Source organism: Schizosaccharomyces octosporus, assembly GCF_000150505.1.
Source record: "Schizosaccharomyces octosporus yFS286 unplaced genomic scaffold supercont6.2, whole genome shotgun sequence".
Classification (NCBI taxonomy): Eukaryota; Fungi; Ascomycota; class Schizosaccharomycetes; order Schizosaccharomycetales; family Schizosaccharomycetaceae; genus Schizosaccharomyces; species Schizosaccharomyces octosporus.
The window spans coordinates 1,469,054-1,484,349 of NW_013185620.1; the positions used below are offsets into that span (position 1 = coordinate 1,469,054).

At 38.5% G+C, this 15,296-nt stretch overlaps 9 protein-coding genes and 2 non-coding genes across 11 annotated transcripts; 6 read left to right on the forward strand and 5 right to left on the reverse strand.

Annotated features, from left to right (window-relative positions):
- Nucleotides 1-256: 256 nt before the first annotated feature.
- SOCG_00083 (uncharacterized protein) lies at nt 257-897 on the reverse strand (the record flags this gene model as incomplete). Its single annotated transcript, XM_013162503.1, has 4 exons — nt 257-420; nt 537-556; nt 636-729; nt 831-897. 4 exons carry the CDS (start codon nt 895-897, stop codon nt 257-259), a joined length of 345 nt encoding a protein of 114 aa, XP_013017957.1.
- A 1,043-nt stretch (nt 898-1,940) lies between these two features.
- Nucleotides 1,941-4,112, forward strand: SOCG_00084 (uncharacterized protein). The gene is made up of 5 exons (XM_013162504.1): nt 1,941-2,244; nt 2,455-2,718; nt 2,757-2,966; nt 3,007-3,102; nt 3,158-4,112. Exons 1-5 carry the CDS (start codon nt 2,136-2,138, stop codon nt 3,238-3,240), a joined length of 762 nt encoding a protein of 253 aa, XP_013017958.1. The 5' UTR covers nt 1,941-2,135; the 3' UTR covers nt 3,241-4,112.
- Nucleotides 3,786-3,900, forward strand: SOCG_16286. Its single transcript, XR_001202999.1, has one exon. It is a non-coding gene; the product is annotated as a 5S ribosomal RNA (ribosomal RNA).
- Nucleotides 4,113-4,627: 515 nt separating the features above from the next.
- Nucleotides 4,628-5,834, forward strand: SOCG_00085 (xylose and arabinose reductase). Its single transcript, XM_013162505.1, has one exon. It carries the CDS (start codon nt 4,777-4,779, stop codon nt 5,626-5,628), a length of 852 nt encoding a protein of 283 aa, XP_013017959.1. The 5' UTR covers nt 4,628-4,776; the 3' UTR covers nt 5,629-5,834.
- Nucleotides 5,827-7,965, reverse strand: SOCG_00086 (ubiquitin-protein ligase E3). The gene is made up of 2 exons (XM_013162506.1): nt 7,720-7,965; nt 5,827-7,603 (listed from the first exon to the last, which is right to left on the reverse strand). Exons 1-2 carry the CDS (start codon nt 7,816-7,818, stop codon nt 6,236-6,238), a joined length of 1,467 nt encoding a protein of 488 aa, XP_013017960.1. The 5' UTR covers nt 7,819-7,965; the 3' UTR covers nt 5,827-6,235.
- Nucleotides 7,966-8,169: 204 nt separating this feature from the next.
- Nucleotides 8,170-9,401, reverse strand: SOCG_00087 (uncharacterized protein). Its single transcript, XM_013162507.1, has one exon. It carries the CDS (start codon nt 9,017-9,019, stop codon nt 8,450-8,452), a length of 570 nt encoding a protein of 189 aa, XP_013017961.1. The 5' UTR covers nt 9,020-9,401; the 3' UTR covers nt 8,170-8,449.
- A 97-nt stretch (nt 9,402-9,498) lies between these two features.
- SOCG_00088 (60S ribosomal protein L5) lies at nt 9,499-10,541 on the forward strand. Its single transcript, XM_013162508.1, has one exon. The coding sequence runs from the start codon at nt 9,517-9,519 to the stop codon at nt 10,399-10,401; it is 885 nt and encodes a 294-aa protein (XP_013017962.1). The 5' UTR covers nt 9,499-9,516; the 3' UTR covers nt 10,402-10,541.
- Nucleotides 10,542-10,546: 5 nt separating this feature from the next.
- On the reverse strand, nt 10,547-12,218 carry SOCG_00089 (SR family protein Srp1). The gene is made up of 3 exons (XM_013162509.1): nt 12,022-12,218; nt 11,920-11,976; nt 10,547-11,827 (listed from the first exon to the last, which is right to left on the reverse strand). Exons 1-3 carry the CDS (start codon nt 12,105-12,107, stop codon nt 11,089-11,091), a joined length of 882 nt encoding a protein of 293 aa, XP_013017963.1. The 5' UTR covers nt 12,108-12,218; the 3' UTR covers nt 10,547-11,088.
- A 43-nt stretch (nt 12,219-12,261) lies between these two features.
- Nucleotides 12,262-13,336, reverse strand: SOCG_00090 (60S ribosomal protein L18). Its single transcript, XM_013162510.1, has 2 exons — nt 13,285-13,336; nt 12,262-13,236 (listed from the first exon to the last, which is right to left on the reverse strand). Exons 1-2 carry the CDS (start codon nt 13,285-13,287, stop codon nt 12,676-12,678), a joined length of 564 nt encoding a protein of 187 aa, XP_013017964.1. The 5' UTR covers nt 13,288-13,336; the 3' UTR covers nt 12,262-12,675.
- A 468-nt stretch (nt 13,337-13,804) lies between these two features.
- Nucleotides 13,805-13,876, forward strand: SOCG_16287. Its single transcript has one exon. It is a non-coding gene; the product is annotated as a tRNA-Pro (tRNA).
- Nucleotides 13,877-14,134: 258 nt separating this feature from the next.
- On the forward strand, nt 14,135-15,185 carry SOCG_00091 (uncharacterized protein). Its single transcript, XM_013162511.1, has one exon. It carries the CDS (start codon nt 14,306-14,308, stop codon nt 14,828-14,830), a length of 525 nt encoding a protein of 174 aa, XP_013017965.1. The 5' UTR covers nt 14,135-14,305; the 3' UTR covers nt 14,831-15,185.
- The last annotated feature ends 111 nt before the right edge of the window (nt 15,186-15,296 follow it).

Here is a 15,296-nt window from a genome sequence, read left to right on the forward strand (position 1 = left end):
TTTAGTTAGTAACAAGTTGACCTGATTACAATGTCCTTTTGAAATCATTCAGGAACTGATTTAATGCTGCTTGAATAAATTAAATTTATATATTTAAAGTGATTTTCCGAGACTTGCCTTTCAGGCAAAAGGGGTAATCAGCAGGTATATAAAGGACCCATCATTTGTATTTAGTTACTCAAATTATCATCTCTAATAATTATTGTATTTTCAAAACTTCAATTTTTTTCTGTAAATAACAGATTCACGGAAGTCATTAATATTCCTGAAATATTGTGCGACCATATCCGATTGTGTTTATCCCAGCAAATGTACATAATGCTAGAGGATACATTCGAAATGATTTAATGGATTTCTTTGCGTTAATCATAAAATATGCCAAAGACCATGCTGTTGAAATCCCTGACCCATTCGCTATATCTTGACGCAAGTGTAAGTTAGCAATAAGGACAACAACGATAGTAAATGTATTTGGAATTTCATAATTTTAGAAAAATTGAGCCTAAGGGGTTTCGTTTTGATGTTCTTTTACTTACCTCCGCTAGCGATTGCCAGTCTTCAATATTAATTGTTAGTGACCATTTCCAACATTGAAATGAAGTCTATGGCATATTACTTCACATATTTATACATACCCGCCAACTGCTACAAAACTTCCGCATAGTAAACAGCCTGGTGCAAATGGTCCTCCCACAGGGCGTTTGAGTGCTCTAGGTATTGATGCCAAAACTGTCCAGATTAGCTTGCAAATTATGAACGCATCCCGTTCAACATACGAGCACCACTAAAAGCTTCATGAGTTAGTTGACAACTTGGAAATTTCTGCATACCGAATGCTGGATAATAGGTCTTATAATAGTTGGTAAAGCTTTCGCTATAGTCAATTTTTTGACTCATTTTTAGGAGGAATATAAAGTGGAATAGAGAAGGGATTAACTTCAATCAAGAATACTTGATAAATTTTATGGGTTTTTATTCTGAAGGTTCTTTTTATATCGGATACTTTAGTTGTCAAAAAAGGAATTAAATTACGTATATATTGATATCTTTATAACCCGTCTAACATATTACTATATTAAATTGAGTCATAACCTATGATGACTTTTATACAATATTTGCATTGTTTTATCAAATATGTTCATATGAAGTGTAAGCTTCTAAACGGTCTACTGAACTATTTAACATCAAGATCCTTGTACAAAGGAACACATTACTACAAATATTTATACAAAACTAACTTGACGTCTACGGCCACACCTAGGCGAAAACACCAGTTCCCGTCCGATCACGGCAGCAAGTGAAAACCTTTAGACGGCTTCGTTAGTTTCGTACTATGGTTGGAGACAACATGGGGATTCGGGGTGCTGTAGGATTTTCCTTCGTTCTTTTTGTTTTTTTACCTGTTTTAGCGTAACGTATGCATGCATCGTGTTGCATTTGGATTTCCTTTTGATCGCCATGGTACTTTGAGTTAGGTGATGTTTTGCATATGGAAAAAGCTAAAGCAATAGACTCCAATCAAGAGTATAGTCATGGAAAAGCGGTGTTATGAATAATATGCAAAAAATACAAGTATACCCCGAGCTAGAGGAAAAACAGAAGACCGGACCCAGCATAACAAAGATTTCCTTTCCATCTACATCAACATCCACTGCGTTTAAAACCCCTAGATGTACAAATTTCTTCAAGGATTTTTAAATAAAGTTATATCTAATTCCTATTTCGTGTATATATTATTTTAAGTATACAGTTTGTATATTTTTGATGAAAGGTTCTTTATTTACTTTTTGTAATACTTGATTCGTTTGAACTATAGTATTACGAAAAAGTACGGTAAAAAACGAAAGTCAAATAATCATAACGAGGTTGTGACCAGTCAGTGACATAATGTCGCTGCTTTATGAACTTGAGACATGCGAAAAGCCATTACCAAGATTTTTTTCATACCTATCTTTGGTTTTAGACAGAATTTACTCAAGGTATTGATTTTCTTTAGAAACAAGGAACAATTCCTTTTTTTACAGGTCCCTGAAAAGTGGAATCGATTTCTACAGACTTTTCTTGGTAATTCTAGTTGATTTTGTTTCAGCTATAAGTATTGGTGTTCTTTTGGTTTTTGATTTGCCATTGCGAAAATGAAGAATAAGTACAGTCCTCTTTCAGACTCTGACGAGTCATTCAAAACGCTCATTGATGAGAAATCAGATATACATTCTTCAGAGGGTACGCCTCCTCCGTATTCAGGTAAGATTTATTGAAATAGAAAGGAAGGGTTGGTTTTTGTATGTTTGTTGAAAAAATCTAGGCTAAAAACAGTTTTGATGAAGAATCATGTTTGTTTGTTTACTTGTTGTGTTTAAGGTTAGTAAACTTGTTGATTACCATCAGCAAACTTGACAAACGCTCTATCCTTTCTTAAACAACAAAAGCATTCATCATTAATACATTCATTAGCTCCGAACAAATTTATTGATTTAGAAATGGCTGATGGATCCACTCAGCATTCTGCCCAAGAGTCCACTAACAACGCTGGATCGGATTCGACATATTCGATGTGGGTTTCAGCGAATATCTTCTTATTTTTTGCGTCTCTTGTGTATGTTGTAACTTCTTCCATTTTTCTCGTGGTGTTTTTTTATTTCAAGATTCCTGTGAGGACGGAAACCTTTTGGGGACTTTCTGTTACCTGTCCAGTGTCCATTGTAGTATTTCTCTATTGTAAGTTAGCGCTATGTTTTATTTTTACTAACTATTAGCAATTTCTCAAATTCCTAAAGAATGGTTCAAGCAAACTGGTAGAGTGCTGTCCAACATGTGTGTCGCAGTAATATGTACGGCTTCTCTGAATGGCGTTGGTTTCGTCGTCTATTATAATGTAAAGAAAATAATAGGATTTGAAAAGATGAACGACATTGCTTTCTATGGTATTTGCATTGTTAACGTTGCCTTGTTTGTTTTATTTTGGAGTATGTCTTACACCTTGCGAAATATTCTAACTGGTTCTAGGTACGGATACGCGACAACTTCGAATATTCATTGCTGATTTAGGAAACGGCATGGGAAGCATAGGATACGGCATAAGAAATGCTGCGAATTATGTTCGTATGTACTGTTTGTTATAACTTTTTTTTTCTTAGCACCTGACTAACCTAATTAGGACCGACAGATCCAGAAAATGAAGCACCTCGTAACGAGGAAATTGAGCTTCAACCTCTTGCTGAGCAAAGCGCTGAAGTTTGAGTTTTAACGAATCTTCTCCATCCCTCCTATAAATCACATTTTCCTTCGAAGCATCCATATCAATTGCAATCCCTCAAGTTTCTGCATTCTTGTCCACAAAAGTAAGCATCAGCTTCATTCGGCAGGTTGGATTGCTTTTCACGTTCACTCTTTTATGAATCTTTGGATTCGTCTCGCAATAGTGTTATTTATGAATCGTTCGTTTTCTTTGTGACGAAAATTTTTGTTAATGCAACCTTTTTAATGATTATTTAGTTGTTATGACAATAATTTTGCAAAATAATCAACCGATTTCTAATTCAAAGCTGGATATATTCAGATTGGCCGTTTCAACTAATGTAGTTTAATAATTTACTTCTCAAACTACAGCTTCGTCAACTGCTATAAATTCAGACATTCAGTCTCATACCTCAATGACAATCTAGCACAATGTGAATAGCTAGAAAAGAGAAAATCAGTATCAAAAACCATCCTCTATAAATTTTGTAAAATATGAGATGATGAATATCCAATACATATACTTTTCATTACATTGACAATTGTCTACGGCCACACCTAGGCGAAAACACCAGTTCCCGTCCGATCACTGCAGTTAAGCGTCTGAGGGTCTCGTTAGTACTATGGTTGGAGACAACATGGGAATCCGGGATGCTGTAGGCTTTTTCTTGATTTTTTTCCTCTGGTTTTGCTGCTCTTTTTTTTTATGATTGCTTTTCTTTTTCTAAACATTTGTACTGTTATTCCTCGGTTTTAAATCAATGAAAGCTACTGTTGTTTACTATGGAACTTAGTGGTTACCTCCGAGGTAACAGTATTCAGCAAAGCAGAATTGTTTACAGAAGGACATAAGTATTCTATTCTGTTTAAAAGTACCTAATATATTCATTTTATATCTTTTATCATGGTGCCTAAAATATAAGAGGCTTTGATAAGGAGGAAAGTAATGTATCATCCAGTTGGTGATACTTTGGAAATTTCAGTGAATTAGAGCCTTCGGTTAGATTTTCAAAAATGCAAATAAAGTCTGCTAAACTATCCAACATACAGCTCGAATTATAATAACAATAATAGCCTGTTTGTTGGAGCTGAAATTTTATTCTTCATTCAACGAATTATTCGTTTGTTTATGCGAGTCGGGCAACAATAACTGTTGCCCAACATTGTTTACGTTCCCGTAAACAGGATCAAGCTTTTCCAAATAAATGAAATTCAAAGTGAAATGTAATCGTTAAGTAACTAAAAAAACAGAAGACCCTGGGCTTATAATGTACACAGATGTAGAAGAATCAAACAAACAAAAAAAAAACAAAAGATAAATAACAATATGTAAGGAAGAGATATAAAATAATTAAAATGATTTAACACTATAAATTTAACTTCAGCCAGCCTCTTTGATCATTTTCAAGGATGTTCCAACATTATTTATTTGTAGTAAAGTTTACGTCACTTACTGTAGTAGCGATTCCCGGTTGACTCTACGTCTCAACTCTTCGTACTGTAAAAAAAATACATAATTGCTAGAATACTCGGATAATAATGAGTGAAATCAAAGGAGAGCCTAATCATATCCAACTTCCAAATGGATTGTCTTTACCAAGGATTGGATTTGGCGTTTTTCGAATCAAGTATGCAGATTGCTATGACTTAGTGACAGCAGCGTTGGACACTGGATATAGACGTATTGATACATCTGAAGTATATGGAAATGAGGATGTGTGTGGAAAAGCCGTAATTGATTGGTGTGAGCGAAATCGAGCCCCAAGAACAGATATCATTTTAAGTACGAAATTAGCTAACTGTTCTGACTATGCGGCTACACGGGCTTCCATCCGTAGTAGTTTGCATCATTTGGGTACTTATATTGACATTTTTTCCATCTTCTCTCCAGCAGCCGGCAGTAAGGCTAGAATCGAAAGCTGGAGAGTTATGGAAGAATTTGTTGATAGAGGAGATATCCGTTATTTGGGCGTATGCAATTATGGAATCAAGCACCTTGAAGAACTATATGCATCCGAACCAAAGTATTTTCCTATAGTTAATCAGATCGAACTGCATCCTTTTCTTGCCAGGGACGACATTGTGAATTGGTGCAAAGGACACGACATCCTTGTGGAAGCTTATTCACCTCTCACAAATGGAATTCGTCTCCAAGATCCAACACTTGTCGAACTCGCCAACTCCGTTGGCGTCGATGTCCCCAGACTATTGCTTCGTTGGAGTCTTGAAAAAGGCTATATACCTATCGTCCAGTGTACGAATTTAGATCAAATTAAACATAACTTGAACATTTTTTCTTTTCAGATTCCGGAAGAAATAAAAGACAGAATAACCTCTCTTGACGAACATTGGCATGCCGATTCTTCTTACGACCCTACTATTTGCGAATAATGTTTCCATTTGAGCAACTTTCGGTTTCTGGCCTCTTATTCTGTAATCCATTATTGTCGGAATCATGACTTTGCTTTTTATTGCAGTAAGCGTAAACACATGCGACCTCATTACTACTATTCATTTGAAGTAGTATGTAGCCCCCTTTTATAAACTTTAGCTCAATTAATCTTTCATTGTCCTGAATCATTATTATTATTCCAAACACGTATAGTTCATTGTATCTAAATATAGTTTATACCATTTCACTAAACAAAACTTAAAAACTTCTTTGCTTTACATCTCCTATCTTCTACTTTTTCTAATTTTCGGATATTTTTCATAAACAAAATCATGACTTAGTTTGGCAAAACACTCTACGCCTTCCTTCAGTATTAACGGCTCGTGAAGACCGAAATCTTCTATGTACATTAATAAGTTCGTCCCAAACATTTTTACAGGATATGTACAACAAAACGCACTAAAATATAATGAAAACCACGAATAGCAATGTTTCTGAGCTTTCAAAAATATAGCCGTCATAACCTCAGTTACTCATTCATCAGAAGCATATCCACCGAGATTTAACAAACCAAATTAAGGCAATCCATCAAGCTCTACTCTCATTTTATTCCAAAGGTTCTTCATCAATAAAGTTATTTGCTGATGATGCCGTGTCAGCATCAGATCTTGTTCTGCGTTCATTAGACTCATTTCCTCCAAAAGTATTGGCTGTGTGAGCTTCATGTTGAGAAGGATTTTCAGAATTATGTTCTTGTGATTGTTGAGGATTGTTCGAACCTTCATTTACTTTAATAGAAGGATCAATAGGAGCACGGCAGATAGCACATGTTCCATTTACACGCAACCAGGGTTTAACACAATTCTCATGAAAAAAATGGCTACAAGGAAGCTCAATAACCTGATCAGTTTCTTTAAAGTTTTCCATACAAATCGTACATTCATTATCTTCTCCTAATAATTCGGCTGGAGGGGATCGTACTTTGAGTTTGGAAATTATTTCTTCTGAAGCAGGAGGAGGAGCATTATGGCCTTGTGCTTGTTCCATTAGTTGCGATATAATGTCATCTAATCCTCTTGCACCCCATGCATAATCTCCTGGATTTCCTGCCAAATTAAATACGTTTGAGAAAAGGTTTGCAGCATTAAATGGAGTTTCACCTTCACCAGCTTGGCCTTCATTTTGGTTTAGAGAGCCGAAAACTCTTTCTAAAATAGATCCTAGATCTGCAATAGGAATAGCACCTGCTTGAGCCTCCTGAGTATTTTCACTAGGAGTATTCACTTGTTGGAAAGTTCCATTGGGGCCCATAGAGAAGACAAAACTTTGAGCAGCAAAAGGCATTCCCGAATTAGATCTGAAAAACCCGGGTTGAGCTTCATCATTGGACTGAGCTTGTTCCTCCACTGAAGGTTGTTGTCCAGAGCTAGCATTCGCATCTGCAGCTTCCCGATTAACTGATGAAGCATACGAAGGAAGCGTTTCTTGTAGAGGAGTATCAACATAGGCTCCAGTTAAATTCTCAGCTGGATTGCTTCCTGCAGGATCTACATCATGAGCAGTCGATTCATGGGTACTGGTAGCAGAAGGTTGGTTTGTGTTAGGAAATCTAGACAAGCGGTTCAAACCAGGTCCTAGTAGGGTTTGAAACAGATTATGAACTTGCCCTACGTTTACGATTCCCGGCGTAACAAATGGGGTTCCAGTTGGATTGGGAGTCGTATTACGAGGAAAAGATGAGTCTGATGTAGAACCGGAACGTGCGGTATTTGAAAACTGACCTGAGCGAGGATCGGTGAATGTATTATCAGTTTCATTCTCGGAAGTCGGATTGGGTTGGGCTTCAGATGGTTCGGGCTGGGTGCCAAACGCACGAAATATGTTCTGTAACATAGCACCAGGATCAGCCAGTTCTGGTATAGGGATTATGTTTTGAACTCTAGGATCATCTTGAGGAGCTGTATTAGACTCAATCTATAGAACGTAAGTTTAAAATTCAGTTTCTTGGAAATGGATTTATCTTAATGCTTTTATCAAGAAAAACATCAATTAATACCCCTTATTCCTTTTATAAATGATCCTAAACATACCATTTCGACGAAGTCACTATTGCATCTGGTACAATTTCCAGGTTGCTCAAATTCATTACCACAAGCATGACAGTACCAAACGACCGGTCCTGACTCCATTTCGCTATGATAAATAACTCAAGCAAAAGCGATTTGCAACAGGTTTTTATAGAAATGCAACCAACACTTAAGTTGTGGTGGTGTGGTGTTAATATCGGTAGTTAGCAAAGGATGAAGTTCATGAGCAAATGAATCAAAGGGTTTCGTCAAGTTTCCCTTATCCTATTATGGAAATTACGAATGTTTTGTTTGAATAAGAATAAAAGTTTTAAAATCTTTTTACTTCTTTACTCTTCGATATGTATGTGAAATTTGTGTGAATAAACCGTTTAAGGCCTACTGGATGTTAAATTATGGAGCTACAGGGATAATTTTACCTGAAAAAGTGAAAAGAAATTATGTTGTTTTATAACTGAATCTGTTTTATAGATTAAAACTAAACCTGGTATCCGAGCGCATCGTGCGTCGCTCGTCAACAGTTAGTGGGTGAATGAGAATATTGTCTCTGCCTATGAAGGACAATTAAAACCCGAGCACGATGTGAATGGTAGTGTTTTGGATGAGGTAGTTGAATATACGATTTCTCAAAAGCCGAGACATTCAGACAAACTAGCAAGAACTGATATGACATCTAAAGTTCTTGGGCGAGCTTTTGTACTTTTTATATTTTTCTTTTAACTTTATGCTGTAGTTAACGATCTTTCGTAACTAAAGCATGGATCCAAGAAGCCAAGAGGAGACCAAAAGTCGTGGCTGTACAAACAGCGATACAGGAGCTTGCAGCTATCATTTCTCTGTCCCTCATTTCCTTTAACTCAGCGTGAAGTTTCACTGCTTCCAAGTCATTCGGGTATTCACGTAAAAGTGCCGTCGTGCAGTAGCAAGCATCGTCGTATCTTTTTAGAAAGCTGTATCCTAGGGCTATTGAATACATTGACTCTCGATACAGAGCAAGATCACACTCCATACAACGTCGAAGCATGGTAATGCCTTCTTCGACATCCTGAGCGCACCGTCTAGAAATTAGGTACCAGCCGTATTCGAAGGTTGTGCCAACACTTGGATTTGGCTGCTCGGACTCGAAACGGTTTCGAATGTGTTGACCATAACTGTCTGCACTGGAGGAACTCATTGCCCAAAATTGGATGCTGTTACTGACCCGAGAGGGCACTGAAATGAATAAAAGCCCAAAAAGAGGATATTTTTCTGAAATACTTAGTGTTTTGCTCTTGGAAGAAATAACGTTGCTGATCTTTCGCATTTATGAACGCATGTAAACAAACATTGCCTCCAAGAAAGTAAACAAAGTAGCAGGATGACCGTTTTAGAAAAGCAGAAACAGCTTCGTAATGATTAGAATAACAGTGCTTTTCCTTTCGGTCATTGTACTCACGTTTACTGACAGCACTGAAATAATGCATGGAACGCAGATTTGTTTTTGTTTTTCATTGCCTTTTTTCTATTGCTGTTGTATTTGTTAGCTAAATTTTTTTAGAAGACATATTGACATAGATTTAAATATTAAGTTAGACCAACAGACTCCTCAGGTGTTTTGCAAGGAAGAATATTCTGCATAATCTACTTGTCAATGTTTTTGTTTACACAATACCGACACGTTCAGGTGCCCTAATATATTATCTACGCTAACGGTATCTGTATATTACATAGCGAGCATGACTTTCTCTCAGTAATGTATGAACAGTCACACACTCGAAACTTTGCAAATGAGATGCGAAACGAAACAAACACACCACCAAAATGGCTTTCGTTAAGCAGGTCAAGAGCAGCCCTTACTTTTCACGCTTCCAAACTAAGTACCGTCGTCGTCGTGAAGGTAAGACCGACTACTATGCTCGTAAGCGCTTGATTTCCCAAGCCAAGAACAAGTACAATGCTCCCAAGTACCGTTTGGTTGTCCGTTTCTCCAACCGTTTCGTGACCTGCCAAGTTATTTCCTCCAGAGTTACCGGTGACTATGTTCTTGCTGCTGCTCACTCTTCTGAGCTTCCCCGCTATGGCATTAAGTGGGGTTTGGCTAACTGGTCCGCTGCTTATGCTACCGGTCTTTTGGTCGCTCGTCGTGCTCTCATCAAGATTGGCCTTGCTGACAAGTATGAGGGTATCACTGAGCCCGAAGGTCAATTTGAACTCACTGAAGCCATTGAACACGGCCCTCGCCCCTTCAAGGTTTTCTTGGATGTTGGTTTGAAGCGTACCTCCACTGGTTCTCGTGTCTTCGGTGCCATGAAGGGTGCTTCTGATGGTGGTTTGTACGTTCCCCATTCTCCTAGCCGTTTCCCCGGTTACGACATTGAGTCTGAGGAATTGGATGATGAAACTCTCCGCAAGTACATCTATGGTGGTCACGTTGCTGAATACATGGAAATGCTTATTGATGATGATGAAGAGCGTTTCCAAAAGCAATTCTCTAGCTTGATTGCCGACGGTATCGAAAGTGACCAACTTGAGGACATCTATGCTGAGGCTTTCTCCAAGATCCGTGAAGATCCCGCCCCCAAGAAGAGCGACAAGGACCTTAATGCCATTAAGGCTGAATCCCTCAAGTACAAGCAAAGAAAGCTTACTGCCGAGGAACGCAAGGAGCGTTTCAACGCCAAGGTTGCTGCCGCTGGTCGTGTTTAAATGCGTTGCTAGCAATAAAAATAATTCTTCATTTTGTGCTATATTGATTGTTGTAGATCTGTATAAATATCGCAGATATAATTTCTATAAAAACGATGTTATTAAACCTGTAATTTGAATTTTATCCGTCTTCAAATACCATTGTATGCAAAAAGTAGAAGTAAATAAAAAAAAACAATTTCTTTATAATCTATTAAAATTTAAAAGATAGGAGAGCCAACACCGAAACAGCAATGAATCAAAAATTTACTAGCTGTAACAAAACAATAAAGCAAAGGAAAAATATTGAAGGGTCAAAACAAATTTCGCCCATTTAGTAGAACAGCTCAACCTATAGTTCCTGACAATGAACTTCCAGGCACCGAACACAAGATGTTACCAAAACTCACATACGATTCCTTCAAAATACATACAAAAGGATGAAAAAGACAACAGGAAGTAAATGTGGGACATAGTCATTTCAAATGCCTTTCTAGAGTTCATAAAATCTTGTTTTTACCATTGAAATGCGAGCGAAGTAAGCAGAAAGAGCATTTCACGGCCAGGCGTTTTCGTTTTATCTACATGTAATGGTACTTGAAAATGTCGATTTTCGCCTAAAGCGCTTACGAAAAAGGAAAACGGAAAACGACTAATGAAAAAGGAATAGGAATGAAGCGACAATTTTACCTCCATTTTTTTTTATATTTACTCTTGACGTTCGCTATCGGCTGTGTGTTCAGTGGGTTGAGCAGGTTCGACAGCTTCACTTGATTCAGCATTCGCTGGAGTGGGCTCGGCAGCAGGAGCTTCAGACTCGGCTGGTTTTTCTGTTTGCTGAGTTGGCTGCTGTTCTTGGTGTTGTTCAGGCTGTTGTTCAACAGGTTGCTCTACGAATTGTTGGTCAGTAGAAGGAGCGGTGTCCTGTTTAGGCTCCTCTGAAGGAACAGCTTGAGCAGAAGCAGGAGCTTCATCGTAAGGCTGAGCATTTTGAAGGTCATTAGGAGCGTTGTCACGGGGAGAGGCAGCGGCACGACGATATTCAACTTCATCAGGGTGGGGACTACGGCGGGGAGAGGTTGAACGATAATATGGAGACTCACGACCACGTTCATAGCTAGGAGAGCGATCACGGCGAACAGGGCTTCTACTACGTGAACGGTAGCGAGGGCTCATAGAACGTCTGGGAGAAGGAGAGCGGTCACCACGTGGGGAAGGAGAGCGGGTACCAAGACGTCCACGTTCACCGCGTTCAGGACCACGAACACGGCCACCGCGATCTCTTCTACCGGGAGTAGTACGGCGGATGGGTCCACCGGATGGGGGAGGAGGTTGCTTGGCCCATTCAACGCGCAGAGTTCCACCACCACGTTCGAGACGACGACCATGAACTTCGTAATAAGCATCTTCAGCGTCTCGGGAATCTTCATACTCTACGAATGCAAAACTGTTCAGAGGTTAGTTGGGCTTTGGTACGAGGAAGAAGCATAGGGTCAAACAATAGATATGTTTTATCTACTATACTCCATTATTACATACGGTCTAGAAGAGCGAGTTCGAGGAATAGGAATATCGCAACGAACTAATGGGCCAAATCTGTGAGGTCAGTATGTTATATTTCAGAGTTTATGTAAGGCATACGGCTCAAACTCGTAAGCAAGTTCACGAGCACGAAGTCCATCTCGAAAGCCAGTAACATAAAGTGTACGAGGGCTTCTACGACTCATTTTTGTTAAATCTTCGATATGGTACCCAAGATGGTGGTTGGCAAAATACTAAGGACACCTATATAATAGTGAAGAGCAAGCCGTTACTAAGTCGTTTACCGAGAGTTTAGGCATGGCATGGATAAAAATTTTTCGGATTTATTGGAAGGTAAATAAAGGAAATGTTCTATGGAAAACCATGAATTCTGTACTCTTTGAATTGGTCAAAAATTAAAATTTTATACCATGCTTCAACTAGCGTAGCCATCTTGAATGTTGTGCTAAGAGAATATAAAAACTGCTAGGCTTTTGTATACAAAAAAACCTAGGAAAGAAAAAAAACCACACAAAAAATGCATCAAACTCAAAAATTTGCATTCATACTGAAACTCCTACAACTATTTATCTACATGCTTGAGAGAAAAAGTAGTGATGTATATCATCGTAGACACAGTAGTAGGAAATCTATCTACGAATGTCGAGTGAAATTAGACACACAAGATGATGTAAAAACCAGGCAAGCAACCCAAAGATGAAACAAGTAGGAAAGTGCAGAAAGGGTAAAGAATAAAGAATCGAAAAAAGCATTTTATACCTTGAAGGCACGAGACTTTCTGCGACCACGGGCTCTTTCGAATTTGCGTCCTTCGGAACGGACATGGGGAGCCTTGTGCTTGTGGGGACCGAAACCGAAGTGACGGAAGGCCTCACGAGCATGCTTTCTACCACGGAGAAGAACGGTGTTGCTACCGGTAGGAGCACGGAGGGCAAGTTGGTCCAAAGTCATGACTTCACCGCCGGCCTTCAAGATACGGGCACGGGCAGACTTGGTGAAGCGAAGAGCGGCGACGGAGAGCTTAGGGACGGTCAACATACGCTCATCATCAGTAACGGTACCAACGGTAACAACGGTCTTGCCTTCGAGATCGGAAGCCTTGCGACTGGTTAAAGCAGCAATTTTGGAAATCGAGATAGGAGGACGGTTGGTCTTGGATTGGAAAAGACGCTTCAAGATAGTCTTGTTGAAGCGAGAGTCAGTACGACGGGCTAAGAAGCGGTACAATTTGACCAAAAGCTTCAAGTAGACGTTCTCAGAGGCAGGCTTGCTGCGTTGAGACTTTCTGACGTGGTGTCTCTCAATGTCAATACCCTACATTATGTTAGTTTACACCTATTCTACAAGTTCTTTTATACATACCATTGTGACAGAAACGCTGCTGGTTTGTTTCCAAGTTTCCCAAACAAATTTGGTAGTTTTCTGTGACTGCTTGTTGGTTTTGTTAGGTTAGGGTACAATGTCGCTTTTTTTTGAGTAGTGTCTGGTCAGGGAAGGAGCTTAAGAAAGGAGATGAACGAAGTAGTAGAAGTAACTTTCCTGTGTTCATCTCCAAACTATTTTTTCCTTTTTTCCTTTAACAATGTTTAGTTTTGTTTCTAATTAGCAGAGCAAATTCTGTATTTCTGACTTTTCTCGTTCTACTTCGTTAGTAAACATCGCAAGGAACTGTTCTTCCTAGTGACCATGATTGAGAATCATAGAACAAAGAACATTGTTATATCAAATTTACTAGCTGTTAAAATTTCTTTTTGAATGTCGGATGCTAAGACTAGCAACAAGTTTAGCTTCATTCCCATTCATCAAGTCTATGCTAAATAATTTGCAGTTTCAAGTCTGTCTATGCTATATAATCCTAATAATTCTAACGCTATCAACAGCTGGCTTCGTGGTGTAGTGGTAGCATACTTCGTTTGGGTCGAAGTGGTCAGGGGTTCGAGCCCCCTCGAAGCCCAAAAAGCTTTCTTTTTTATTTATATTTCTTTATTGGATTTAAGTAAATAAAACGAGATTTTGAGGATGAAAACGAAATTTCATAAAAACAAAGAATCTCTAACATTTCTCTTGCGTACATTAGTCGTTCCTCTAAAAAGAATTATGTTGGCTATCTTCAAAGTGTGACATCATTGTTTTTGTTCATGATGAAATGCATAAATTGGCGGATTCCGTCTTAACAAGAGCATATTCTTTTGAACTAAACAAATTTGAAGAGCTTACCTAGTATTTAGTGCAAACACCGCTTTACCCTTTTGAATATCTATTGTGTATATTGTGAAAGCATACTCATCTCTTTTACGGATTTGATTTGCCTTTTTGTTTGACATAAAGTACTTTTTTGATAGTTTTTTATTTTGATTGATCTATTTCAAGTCTTATTGTTATCATGGCCAACTCTACGAACGCCCCTAGTCATCCTTCTTATGCTGATATTGTAAAAGACAATGCACTTCCACAGACGGAGGAAGAGAAGGCTGCTCCCCTTCCTCCTCAGGTCGAACCTGTTTTGAGCGAAGAGAATCCTCAGAAAGACGAAAAGGTGGTTGTCTTGGATGAGCAAGAAGCCGACTCTTATTTGCACCCTGGCGTACCTGGTGAAGACACCGGAAAGAAGGAAACTCACGGTAAGAAGAAGGGAGGAAACAAGAAGCAAGAAGCTGAAAAGGAATACAAAGGCCTTTGCGAAAAAGCTTCTGGACTTTTCCATGGTGGTAAGGCTTCTGCTTTAGCTGCAATTTCCCTCGATGTTGCTGGTATTGGTGCTCTTTCTGCTTATTTGTTGAATCGTCGTCAAACAGAGACTTTGACAAACCGTTCCTTGTATACTTGTACCGCATTAGCTGGAATCTTGCTGGCCACTACTGCCATTGTGTATAAAAAGCCAAAGGTTTGTAAGAAAAAAACCAACTAAACCCGATGACAGTATTCAATGAGAAAGAGGTATATTCGTGATCCACCCCTGCTTTATTTTACTTGATTTCATTATGAACTTCACCTTATATACGGATGCTTATGATTCCTGAATTCTAATACGTTTCTTATTTATCAAATTCCTACATATGAGCTTTTCGAGCTCATTTCTTTTTCCTGAATAATTTACGATATAATTGCGATTGGTGATTTGCTTTTAGTTGTATAGTTTTGCTTCAAAAAAAGTCCATCTACATTTGCCGTAAACCAACTTTTGCTCCCTTAGGCTAAAAAAAAGTAGAAGCAGGCTAATCCCACCAAGTATATATCGCCTTATCCAACAAAAACATCTTTCCTTGTAGAATTGTAGAATCAAAGGGATTAAGAGTGGTACTTGAAATTGCGAGTCACTTACGAAGACTTCCTCTAGGAAACACCATATAATTTCGTAGCAATTAAAAAATAAA